The sequence below is a fragment of the Pelodiscus sinensis genome, chromosome 2, assembly GCF_049634645.1.
Source record: "Pelodiscus sinensis isolate JC-2024 chromosome 2, ASM4963464v1, whole genome shotgun sequence".
Taxonomy (NCBI): domain Eukaryota; kingdom Metazoa; phylum Chordata; order Testudines; family Trionychidae; genus Pelodiscus; species Pelodiscus sinensis.
In genome coordinates, this window is record NC_134712.1 from 112,528,196 (window position 1) to 112,540,467 (window position 12,272).

Here is a 12,272-nt window from a genome sequence, read left to right on the forward strand (position 1 = left end):
AGGCTTACAGAAGTAGTCAGGGTTGGCATGACTACTTCTAGGCCAAATTCTTGACCAACTAGGTGGGGTACTTCTGATATTCCCACCTCATGGGTAAGTCTAATATACATCAGCTTCTATTTCACCTCAAAATTGGCCCTGCAAGTCATTATTCCTATCTGTAAAATGGGGAGAATGAATTGATTTGCCTATTTCATGAGTGCATTGTGAAGCTTAAGTAACTTGCTGTTGATACAATCCAGCATATTTTTTTGTTTCCAATGCTTTGTTTTGCATTTCACTATGGAAGAAAGCTTTTGCCCACTTACACTTGACTGTCAGATACTGTGGTGACAATGGAAAGTACAGGAAATAAAACAAGCAGGTTACCTTCAAATCCTCCATGCTCTTCAGTATTTCACTTAAGAATTTGAAATAATCCCCTGATCTTGTAAGAAGCTCTATGTACCGAGATTGAATATCTGAAGCCTGGAAAATAAAAATAAAACCATGGTCAGTCTGTATTAGAAAGCTGTATGAGACCAAATAGGAGTTCGGGATTTTTCAGTGGTTTAAATGTCTTCCAAGAAACATCAATTTAGAGAGTATGAAGCTCATTCTTTGCCTTCAAATAACTCCTGATGATAACCGTAGAGACTTTGGGATGGGAAATGCCCCTTTTTGAGAAAACTGTCTCCTTTTTCCAAGATCCATTTTCCTCACTACAAGGAAATCCTGGGTTAGATTTCCTGCATCACCATGTATTTCCTGTGTGACTGGAACAAATCACTTCAGGTAAAAGTTTCAAAAGCACCTAAGTGACTAAATAACCAAAATTCCATTTTCAAAAATGGCTTTGGCACTTTTGAAAAAATGTTGCCCTTACTGTCTCTGTGCCCCACCTGTAAAATGGAAATGACAGTTCTGCCCTGCCCTATGAGTTGATTAGGGAGATTTAATGGAACAGCACTTCTATATTTCAACCATGGATCTCAACTCTGCTCCTAGGATAAGAGAGGAAGGTTTCACACTTGTAGTTTTATTTTGAAAAGCAACAGATTCAGAAATTATCTATTCAGTGGTGACATGCGGAAGTGAAACATTACAAATAGAATGCCATGGCAGCTTCTAACTTTTTTGGATGTACAAAATAAAATGGAATGTAACATTTCTGACAGTGAAGCAGTCACAATGGCACAGAACTTCTCTCTCCTATTTTCTGACTCCAAAGGGGGATTTGCCCACAGTGAAACTGATGCACTACCACTGCACTGGGGGCTCTCTCAACAGGGACATGAAAGAAGATTGGGTGATCCAGAAGGAAGAATTGGAATGTAGGATACATGACAATGTGGATCAATCATTAAGCACATCCGTATGTGAGCAGCTTTGTTGCTGTTCCACAGGTGGATCTATCCACTGAACCCCCTGGAACTGCCCTGAGCAATGTCTGACAAGTCAGGCATGGCATGATGGGAAGACTTTTCCCTTAAGAGACTAGCGTGGTTTAACAGAAATGCACATGGCCCCAAAACAACAGTAGTGCTAGCAATTAGGATTCAGCAAGCGTTTCTAGCCAGATATCAGCTGAAGCACCAGATGAAACATCTCAAGTGAATGAATACAATCAACAAAGGTCGAGGTGGAAAGCAACGTACCTCTTGAAGAATCAGTCCTGCAGGTGACTTAACTATAGTCCTCTTGATAGGTATGCAGAGCAAAGTTTCCAAACCAGAGCTATAGGAAGCAGCCTGTAATTCATAATCCTGTAAAAGAATGGGAATAGAACACAATGCATTTTTAATGAACGATGAGAAACCACTCCTGGAGCAGAGATTTTTAGACAAGTATTTATAGACAAGTATTTATTGGTCTAAAAGGACATATGGCCTCCTCTTTTTTTGGATTAAGGGGGAATCTGATATCCCTGAATACTGCAGAGGAGACTCAGATGAGAGCGTGTGTGTGCTGTGTAGACAGGACAAGCACGTGGCTCTCTGTGACGGAGGTGACATGGTTAGACGTGGAAGGAGTCCTGGGTGCAATCGTTCCACGTCATGTTTGTCACTAGAACATCAACAGAATCACCTCCTTTCTGTCTTTTTACATCACACAAAGGATGTGAACACATGCCAAACACGACAGTGCTACCACTGTAGAGCATGTGATGGGGCTGGGAGAAACATGGAGACAAGAGCAAGCCACACAGAAAGCCAAAGACCACTGTAATAGTCCCCTGCGGATCTTTCTTGACCTTTGTGGCTATTATATTCCCCTCTTCTTCCCCCCTAATCTGCATTAACCTTGGCAACCCAGAGGCCTGAGATTTCTTGTCCACTCCTGTTTTAATGTGTGAAGTAGAAAATTTGGTCTGGATATATAATGCCTTTCATCTTCTTCCAAAAATCCAGCAGATGTTAGTGGGAGCTGCATGCCACAATCAATGGACACGATAGCCCTAAATAAGCAAGAAACTAGTATACAAATTGCTTTCATTAAATCCTCCTTCCCCAAGCTTTACACAAACAATTTCTGCACATACAGTCCAATATGAAAGGGATGACTATGGGAACTTTGCCTCAGGACAAGCTAACTGAAAAGTGCAGGAGAGGGTCCATATAATTAAAAAAAAGCCATTCCTCGTTGAAATGCGGGAATAAGTCTACCTTAATTGCAGCTGCACACAGATCCGCTTGCTTGAGAACCTCCTCCACTTTGTCTCGTTTTCCTGTTATTTCACTATGCAAGTTCTGTCCGGGAAACAATAAAATTACATAAAAACTTACTGCATTTCCACTTGCCAAGATTCTCCTTCATTGAGGAGAACAGCGGGTGACTGTCATTTTCTTGAAAGGGTGACTGCAATATAATATGACGAAACCATAGAAGTCATAACCCTAAAACCCTTACTGTTACTCAGCCCTTCTATGGACTAATGCTCATTGATATCAATGGAAACATACCCAAGGACTGAGTAACAACCTCTGGATTTGAGAAGTGCCTGGCTTTAGCTTCTATCCATCAAAACCACTTTTTTAAACTTGGTTTTCCTGCTGTACCTCATCATAAAACTGACATCAATTAGACTTCCTTGGATTAAGTTCAAAGGTGGTGATGTGCAAGGAGGTGGGTGGGTGTGAGTCTAAGAGGGTCTGTGCTCATTGCTTGGCTGTGCTGTTGCACAATAGAGACAGTATTACTGCTCCTCTCCCTTCCTTTTATATAGAACTGAGGTACACATAGATTGGGGGCCAAACTGTAAAGCCAAGCCATGGGCAGTTACTCACATGAGTAGCACTGTGGACTGCAATGGGACTATTTGTGACAGTAAGTGCTAACCAGTATGAGGAAAAACTTCATAGTCGGGTCATAGGTGATTTGAACAACAACATACAGAAAGTCAGTGGCAGGGTCACGAACTGAACCTAGTCTTTTTGGAGTCCCATTTTAATGCCTAAGGACAAAACCATTCCTGACCCTGAACTCTAGGAGGCACTAGGATTTTCATTTATTCCCCCTGAAAATAGTTCAGAAATTATGAGAGCAAAATTATACTTTATTTTGAGCAGGGATGAGTTGGCGCAGAAATATCTGGCATTTCTCAACACTCAACCCATAGCAAGGACTCAGCTGTGACAGACACAGTATTTTAAAGAGTTGGAGGACAGTATTTCCAGATCAGAACAGACTGGCCATGAAATCCAGTGTCCTGTTGTGGGACCTCTAGGATTGTCAGCTATCTACCTTATTTATAGGATGACAATTACCATAGAAGTAACAACCCTAATAATGTCATACTTATGAACAACACTGAGAAAATACATAGGTCAGCCTGATTTTCATATTAGGCCCTAAGAGTCATAATGGCTGGATGGCCCTTGCAAGACTGCAGAGGGAAGACAACCAAGGAGGAGGCCAAAGATTTGGTACATCGACTGGATATCAGTAGACGGTAGAGAGACCGATTTGTATGACAGATAGGAGTAAAATCACGCATTTTAAAAGAAAGCTATAGTAGTCACAGACCCAAAAATGGAAATAGCAAATAAGAAGAGTATTTTCCATGTTTAGGCATAAGTGCTATTCTGAAATATTGTAAGCCAGTTGGGGGAGCATCTCAGGATGGTTGCTGCATTTCTCACATGGCTTAGTTTAACCAACTTTTCAACTGACACCATATAAACCATGACATATCTTTTTGCCTCTGACTTTTGGGGGAGGGGGGCCGCGGGAGGGAGGAGTAGTAATCAAATATTTTCCAACTCAAAACAAGTCACTGCTATGAAGACAATTGCTATTATTATAAATACTTTTTAAAAATCTCTCTCTCAGAACACACTGCAGTAACATCTCATGTACCTTCTGCTCTTGTGAATATCTTATGATGGTGTTGCAATCTCCTAATTTCACAGCCTCAATAGTATCTTGCTTGCGCTTAGCTTCACAGATCCACTTGTTCAGAGCCTGGTACAAATCACGATAAGTTTTCAGCTGTTTGACCTGTCTTTCTAGATCCCAAGATCTAGAAAAGAGAAAAAAAATTAATGTGAAAAGTACAATCACGGTTTTCTAATGTTTAAACAATTCCATCACTTTGTGCTCATTAGTACAAGAGGTAAAATAGCAGCTGCCAAAAGACAACTTAAGATCAACATTTTCAAATTTGTATGCTGAATTTAACATCTAAATTCATACTTAGGTACCTAAATAACTGCTCTTATTTACAAATGTCAGTGCAAATCATGAGTTCTCAGCCATTCTTAACTTCAGACCACTTATGTAGTTACCTGATGTGGATTTTGCTGTCTAACTCTTGTGTGAGGATTAAGGATGTGAAAGCGTAATCATGTAAACAGTTAACTGATGACCTTAGGCTCATTGGTTAATGTTCTGTTACACACAGGCTCCTAGAGAGCTGACTGCTGCTTTGCATGTAACTGCTGAATTTTTTTTAGCAGTTACACAGTGATTTAATTACACACATTTAAGCATCCCTAGTGAGGATACCACATGAGTGCTTGATCTAATTCCCACCAAAGTCACTGGAGACGCTCCTGTTAACTTTGGGGGTGCAGGCTGGAAGGGTTTGATAGACCTTAAATCATGACCTGGACCACTGATCAAGTTATTCTGGATTTGTATCAGTGTAAGCAGAATCTGGCTTGTTAACTGTAAGTAAGAGCAGAATTCGGCCTGAAGTCATAGGTGCTGGGAACTAGGTGTGCTGGAAGTGCTACTCCTCCACCTTTATCCCCTTCCATCCCCCATCTTGAGGTAGTAACAACCCCCCCCCCCCATACTCAGTTTGTGCCTTCAGCATCCCCACTATATTTAAAAAAAAAAAAAAAAAAAAAGTTCCAGCACCAATGCCGGAAGTAAAAACTTCAGGATTTGACTCCAGTTTGTTAAAAATGAAATATTATTTTAAAAATCTAATTTCCTTTTTACTCTTTATGCAGTTTCAATTTGAGCAGGGGGAGGGGGAAGGAGGAGGCAATTTATTCAACCCAAACAATGAATACAGATTATTCAATTTCATTCTTTTCTAATCAGTGTCATTTTCTGGCTCTCATGCACTAACACAATGCTGCAGAGTTCAAGTGACAAAACACTGAAGGGGAATGTTTTAAATCCAAACTATCAACTATTTTCAGTTACATTTAAAAAAAAAATCTCAAGAATATTTATTTCTATATTAGGGTAAATAAACCTCCCTTCACCCAACGAAACTCTATCTTTTGGACCCATCCTACTTGACAGTGTCCTTTTAAGCATGCTTGTCCTACTTTTGGAAAAAACAGCATGTCTTTTTCCCACGTCCATAAAACAAAACTCTATGCAGAGGCAACCAAAATTCCCCAAATGCTGGTTACAGCAGCACAATATTTTTCTTCTAGCTATGACAAGATGATGATCACAATATCAAGAACAATGGAAGGAGAGGGAAAGGACCATTAGGAAATATAGACAAACCTGTGGTCTATTTGTTTCTCTACCCTTTGCCAACGATCTGTTATCTGGCTGACTTTGTCAGTGTACTTCCCAAGGTCCAAATCATAGAGGACATAAGCTTGGCTAGACTGTGAGTGGATCTGCATTGCATTCTGCAGCTCAGTCTCCAAGGTGTTCAGCAATGCCTTTTTCTGGTTTAGGTCTGTTTTCATTTTCTGGGTGTAAGAGAAAACAATGAAATATTTAGCTTCCTCCTGGTCTTGATCTTCAACAGTACGTAAAACATGTTTTAAGGTTTAAGCATTTGACCAAAGCACAGAAGCTTTTGGATGTCAACAGGACTTTTGGATGTGCTTAAATTTAAGCATGTATGTAAGTGCTTTTCTGAATTGAACTCTCATTTTCAGTGGCTACCATCTCAGCTCTTTTCAATGGTAAAGAGTGGATTTTATACATGAAGATTCCGGCCTGCACTCCTCTAGTTGCTGTACACATGAAAATCTCATTTAATTCCAGGGGATACAGCTGTACATGGAACAGCTGCAGATCAGGCCAAGAAACTGTCAAATACTTTTTATCTAACTGTATGTAAAGATGTGCAAAGACTTTTTAAACAAAACTTTATTCTTCAGGTTAGTTTTACAGCAGACTTAGAACAACCTCTCAGAAGTCCCTGAATTAAAAACAACCAAACAAACTAATAATAAATTTGAAGTCTCACCAAACTGCCTATTGTGCAAGTGCAGCCCACTTTTGTACTTCCCCAATCTTACTGTTGCTGTATTCAATAGTGGCCTTCTCATGAAAGTACAAATAGCCTACGGGAAGCTCTCAATAAACAATGGCTGAAAAGGACTGAAAGGACAGCTGTGGAATGGTGTGTGGAAAGCTATCCCACCAATGCCCCTTTGCTCTGACCACACCTCCTTTTTCCCCACAACACCAGAAGTGGGACGGAGGAGGAGCAGCATAGGTATACTCATCCTTACTCTGGGATGATCTCCCAATGCCAACTGGCTCCACAGCTAGATTCTACCACAGTGAACCACAAAGCAGTTGCTTCGCTTTCAGCCCTGGTCTACTGTAAGGTATCATAGCCAAATAAATTCATAATAAAGTCACCCATCCCTGGCTTGCACAATCATGCCTCAGAAGCACAGTTCATCTACTATGGGCGATCATGTACTCTTCAGACATCTCCAGTTAGAAGATGGAGTAAGAAAAGAAATTTGGGGAGCAAGTCTGGAGACATTAACCCTGTTACTTAGTGAACCACCGCGGACCCCTCTCATTCCCCCACACGGAATTTATTCCTGAAAGTCACCAGGAATCTGAAACATGATGATTTCAGTGTATAAAAAGTGTCCCCAACAGTTTCAACTGTATTCATAAATATTCATAACCTCCAGCTGTAAAAGAATTTAATCAAACTCTTATTTGGTGATGAAACCTATTCATGAAGGTCAGAGGCACCGACTTTCTCAGGTGCCAGGGAGTGCTCAGCCTACCTGCTCTGCCCTACACCCAGCCCCCAATCCACCCTTTCCCCTAAGCCCACACTCCTTCTCACTCCCTCCCCTTAGTACAAGCAAGCCTGGCTCTTCCCCTTCCTTTCCAGCACCTCCTGCATACTGCAGAACAGCTGATCTGGAACAGTTGATCCATGGTGGGCAGAAGATGCTGTGCCGGGGTGGGGACCTGTGGTTGTTAGGGCTGCCAGTGAATGGGGAGCACTGGGGAGGAGAAGGTGGAGCCGGCTGCCTGTGACTTAAGCACCCACTTTTTTCCCCTGGATGCTCCAGGATCAGAGTCAGAGCCTATGATACAGAGTCCAGCCCTGCAGTTGCCTGTGCCTGGGATTGCACGTGCCTAACTCTCGGTGGAAGGTCGGAGGTCAGCACCATCACCTCCAGGCTGCTGGCTAACACAACACTTATGATTTAAATTTGTTCCATGGAAGATGTTAGGAAAGTTAAAATTTCACCCTTGTGAAACATCCTAAACACTACAGGGCCTGGTGTAAATCAGCATAGCTCCACTGTAGTCATTAGGAAACCTCCCCTGCTTCCGCATCTCTGGAATTTCAGGCAATACAACACTTCAGTAGGCCTTTAACCTCTCACCTTCAGACAGGCTCGGTATGCCTCCAGTTTATCAAGGTCCAAAGCAACCGTTTCCTCTTCAGTGAGTCTGACTTCAAAAACTTTGATCATATCTTCTGTTTGTAGAATAACCTGGAGTAGTGACCTCAGTGCATTCAAACTGCCATAAATAACACAACCCAAAATAAATCCATTACAACACAAGCAGGATAAATGAGGACATTTGATTTTACAGCAATAGTGTTTAAGGCCTGAAAGAACCACCAGATCACCTACTCTGACTAGCTGGCTCTCTCAGGTCCAGCAACATGACTCAGAACCCACACACTAAATCCACTATAATTTCACTATATCTTACTACTCAAAAGGGGGAGTCTATGATATAAAAGAAAACCCCACTACACCTGACTTTTTCAAAGACAGAGATGGAAATCAACATAGGGGTATGGCCATTCCACATGCGTCCCTATGCAGGATCAAGGCTTAAAATATTAATTCTAGGACGTGCTTTGTTACATATTTATATGAAAGGCCCTAGATACAATATCTTTTTTTAATAATAAACAAAAGCAATTCTTTGGACTAAGTAAAATCTATGGAGATAGTTAAGAGAAAGGAAAATCTTTGAGGTTCATGGTTTGTTGTTGCTTTTCTTACCTGTCTAAGTAGCCAGCAGAGACACCATTAATATTTTCCAGTCTCTGAAACAAGTTATTCATCTCCAACTGCAAATAGACATACTTTTCAGAGCCTCTGAAGTTGGGCAAGTAATCCTTATGCTTATTGAGGGTGTCAGACATTGTTTGTGAATCATTTTGTATACCCTGATGAAAGAAAAAAAAATCTGTTTTATGCTGAGACATTTCTCGTGGCTAGATAGGCATTCTGCATTATATAGGCCAATAATCTTCCCTCCAAAATATTTCACCTCCTCTAATGGATTTCAATGAGGGCTAAAATAGTGTCCTCATTTTTTCTTCCAGATGCCTGGATTAATAATAGTCACCTATTACCTGTAGGCACAACTCTATTCATTTTTATGCACAAGCACAAAACTGTAGAATTACTGGACACACCTCTTCTAAAGCCCTCATCCACCACGCAGGCCTACATGCAGTTCAGCACTAGAGATACTAACAACAACAGTGCCTACTCAGCACTACCCATCCTCACTGCCATAGTCCTGCTTTTCTAGAGGCCTTTGCAGCCTCTATGACCCTGGGGGAATTAACCTTTGAAAAATGAATCAGTTCAGGAAACCCCCCCCAGCATTTTATCACTTTCTGAGCCACTGATGTATCCTGCATGAAGGGGACACTGACGTAAAGTCTAGTACAATTAACTGAAATGGGTCATATTTTTAATCATTACACAATGGGCCCAACTGAGGCCGTGCACAGGCACATGCCCAAAAATTCTTAGTCTGGAGGGGGAACTGCCTAATATAATTTTTCTGACTCATTCTCCCCCCGCTTCAAAGTTCGTAGCCCGTAGGTCTACAGCAGCCAAAGCAATGGAAGAAAAATTCAGGGACAGAGCCCATGAGCAGGAAGTATCCAGTCTTCATTTCACACAGATTACAACTGCGTCTTGTAGAAATTATCCGTGCAGGAAGATGTTAATATTGCTTTTGCTCATGTGCAAAATGTGAACCAATGTCCATGCCAAAAGCAAGGGGGCCAGCACCCAACTGAACAGAGTTTGCTTCTAAAATTAGATGGTTGTCTCTGCTTAATTCCCCAAGAGAAGAATGAAAATTCAATCCATAAAACCATTGTTAGTTTCCTCTTGAAAAATGTCTTCGCTCAATTATACCCACAAAACATGCAGAGAAAAGAACAGGATTTAGCTATTTCATAGTTGATCTAGAACGCAATACAACAGTCTGTGGGAAATGTTCAGTGTAATTGAAAGATTCAGGGAAAAACCACCTACCCTTACCTGTAACTCATTTATTTTGACTGAAAAATTGTGGGAAGCCCCCTGATCTACTCTGAGAGGGGTTCGTTGTACCATACGCATCTCGCAGATTTCTATTTGACGACGAATTTTCTGGAGTTCCGTCAGCAGCCAGGCCTCCTGCTTCTCAAGTTCCCTGTTTCTCTCATTAACTGATGCCAATTGAGTGACTTCAGTTGCTACCACTGTAAAACACATTGGGAGATAACCACTGGTCTATGAAACCTGTCAAAGAACTAGCATGAAAGTCAAGGCAATAACAACTTTATCTAACAGTTTGTTTGGCTTGTGGAATTAAGATCCCAAACCTTCTTCTGTTCTTATGCAGTTATACTAGAACAAACAAAAAGTTAGAGACCATAAAGAGAAGGCTATTTAAAATGAAATGGAAAAATGAAGTTTTACTTTCTGATCACTATAAATACAAAATATGGGCTAACTTCTGTTTTCATTTGTGCTGGTGCAAACTCACAGCATCTCCACTGACTTTGCTGAGATAAATTCAGATTCACACCTCTTCTAACTGAACACAATTTGTTCCTCTAGGCAAACTATTAAACAAACATTGTTTTGTTTTGTTGGGAGAAGCAATAAAGTTTCTTCACCATGAATCTTAAGGGGATTTTCTTAATTACTCATATGCCAGTAGGGGTCCAAATCACTGCCCAATGAACTTGGCTTTAAAGGACATTGGATCAGACCTAGCTGAAGAGAGACCTTAAACATAATAAGCATTTTAAAGAAATAAATGAACACATTCAATCACTGAAATCACACCTGTATGTTGCTGCTGTTGCTGCTGTTGCTGTTGCGGGCGTTGTTGATTTGGCAGTTGTATAACCAATGTCTGATAGAGTTTCTGAGCATCAGTAAACTGTGTCTGGATTTTCCGTTTGTCATCTTCCCCAAACATCTCCGAGCCTTGACTGTTCCGAAGGAATTCTTGGTAATGGATCTCCAGATCAGTTATGATTTTCTGATAATCTTCTCTGCGCATTGTTTTCAGCTAAAACAAAGATGCAGAACTGGTTAAAAAAATAGAACTGGAGCAGGCTAATGATAGGTGAATCACCAGGAAATGTAGTAGCCCAGCTGTACTACAAAACAATAGGGGATGCACAGTTTAGAATGAAGTACCCCAGCCTATCTATAATTCAAACCCTTGAATTATAAATCCTCTGTAGAGCAGATATACATTCATGGTCTAGGTGCAACAGTTTGGTGGTAACTTAATGGGTCTGCTGTTCATGTCCCATCACCTCTCGGTACCAGCAGTATATAATGGAGGGGCAGGCTATGAAAGGAACCATACAGCAAACTTTCCCACATACTAATCTTCCAGTATCTCTCAACTACAGTCAAACAGAAATGTGTTTTGCTTCTCTGTTAATGGAAAGTTTATATAAAAAGAAATATAGGCCCTTGCACAACAAAATCTATATAGCCCCTTGCACAACAAAATCAAAGTCTAACACAGTGGTTCTAAACATGGCTACATGTGGAACCAGTGCTAGTACAGTATGTGTGGTCAGTGGCAAAACTAGTACAGTACTTCAGGCTTTTGATTTTCTGAGCTTTGGCCCATCTTAAAGATAAATTGGTGTTCTGGAGTCTAGTTCATTCCCACTGTCCTCCTACCATATGAATGCACAGAGCCTTGCAAATCCATGGATATCTGCATATATCCAAAGAGATCTGCATCTGTACTGTTTACCATTTTTGCAGTTCACGCATCGGACCTGGATCCGAATTTCTGTATTCATGCAGGGCTTTAACGAGTGTCTGCTCTGTTCCTGGAGATATGAGTTTAGGCTGTTCTCAATCACTGTACTGGGTGTTTACTGTGTGTGAGAGACACAGCTGAATGGGACATAGCGAGCACTGCTAAGTCTAGTCAGTTGGCATAGCTGTATGAAGAGGTTGAGCACTTCTGGTCTGTCATATTAAAGGCTTATTGAATACCCACCTTAGCAATAGTCATGGACCTGATTTTCTCAATGTCAATCATGCAATAGTGCCAGGAAACCAGACTCTTCATGTTGATGTACAGCTGGTTCCACAGAGCCAAAATAGCTTCATAGTACTGCTCAATCCTGAGATGGGAAAAAGAAATGTCATCATCATTTGGAACTCCTATGCCTCCTGCCCATCACGGAAACATTATCTTGAGAAAGCCCAGCTAGCCTGTCTGTTACTAGAAATTATCTGTGTCATTTAGCGTTTGCATATTTTTAAGTCAGTAAATTCAGTAACTAATTTAAAGATAGTCTGCAAAGTACT

The 12,272-nt window shown here is 40.9% G+C and overlaps 1 protein-coding gene across 3 annotated transcripts in view; it reads right to left on the reverse strand.

The window, feature by feature from the left end:
* Positions 1-12,272, reverse strand: part of DSP (desmoplakin) — a 51,725-nt gene that overhangs the window by 8,899 nt on the left and 30,554 nt on the right. For all 3 annotated transcript variants that reach the window (XM_006138788.4, XM_075921286.1, XM_006138789.4), the window contains exons 13-22: positions 11,959-12,085; positions 10,770-10,998; positions 9,975-10,177; positions 8,691-8,857; positions 8,055-8,193; positions 5,953-6,146; positions 4,339-4,501; positions 2,646-2,729; positions 1,638-1,745; positions 370-468 (exon numbers count right to left, since the gene is read on the reverse strand). In XM_006138788.4, coding sequence (XP_006138850.2) covers positions 370-468; positions 1,638-1,745; positions 2,646-2,729; positions 4,339-4,501; positions 5,953-6,146; positions 8,055-8,193; positions 8,691-8,857; positions 9,975-10,177; positions 10,770-10,998; positions 11,959-12,085 — 1,513 coding nt within the window. The remainder of the gene's footprint in view (positions 1-369; positions 469-1,637; positions 1,746-2,645; positions 2,730-4,338; positions 4,502-5,952; positions 6,147-8,054; positions 8,194-8,690; positions 8,858-9,974; positions 10,178-10,769; positions 10,999-11,958; positions 12,086-12,272) is intronic.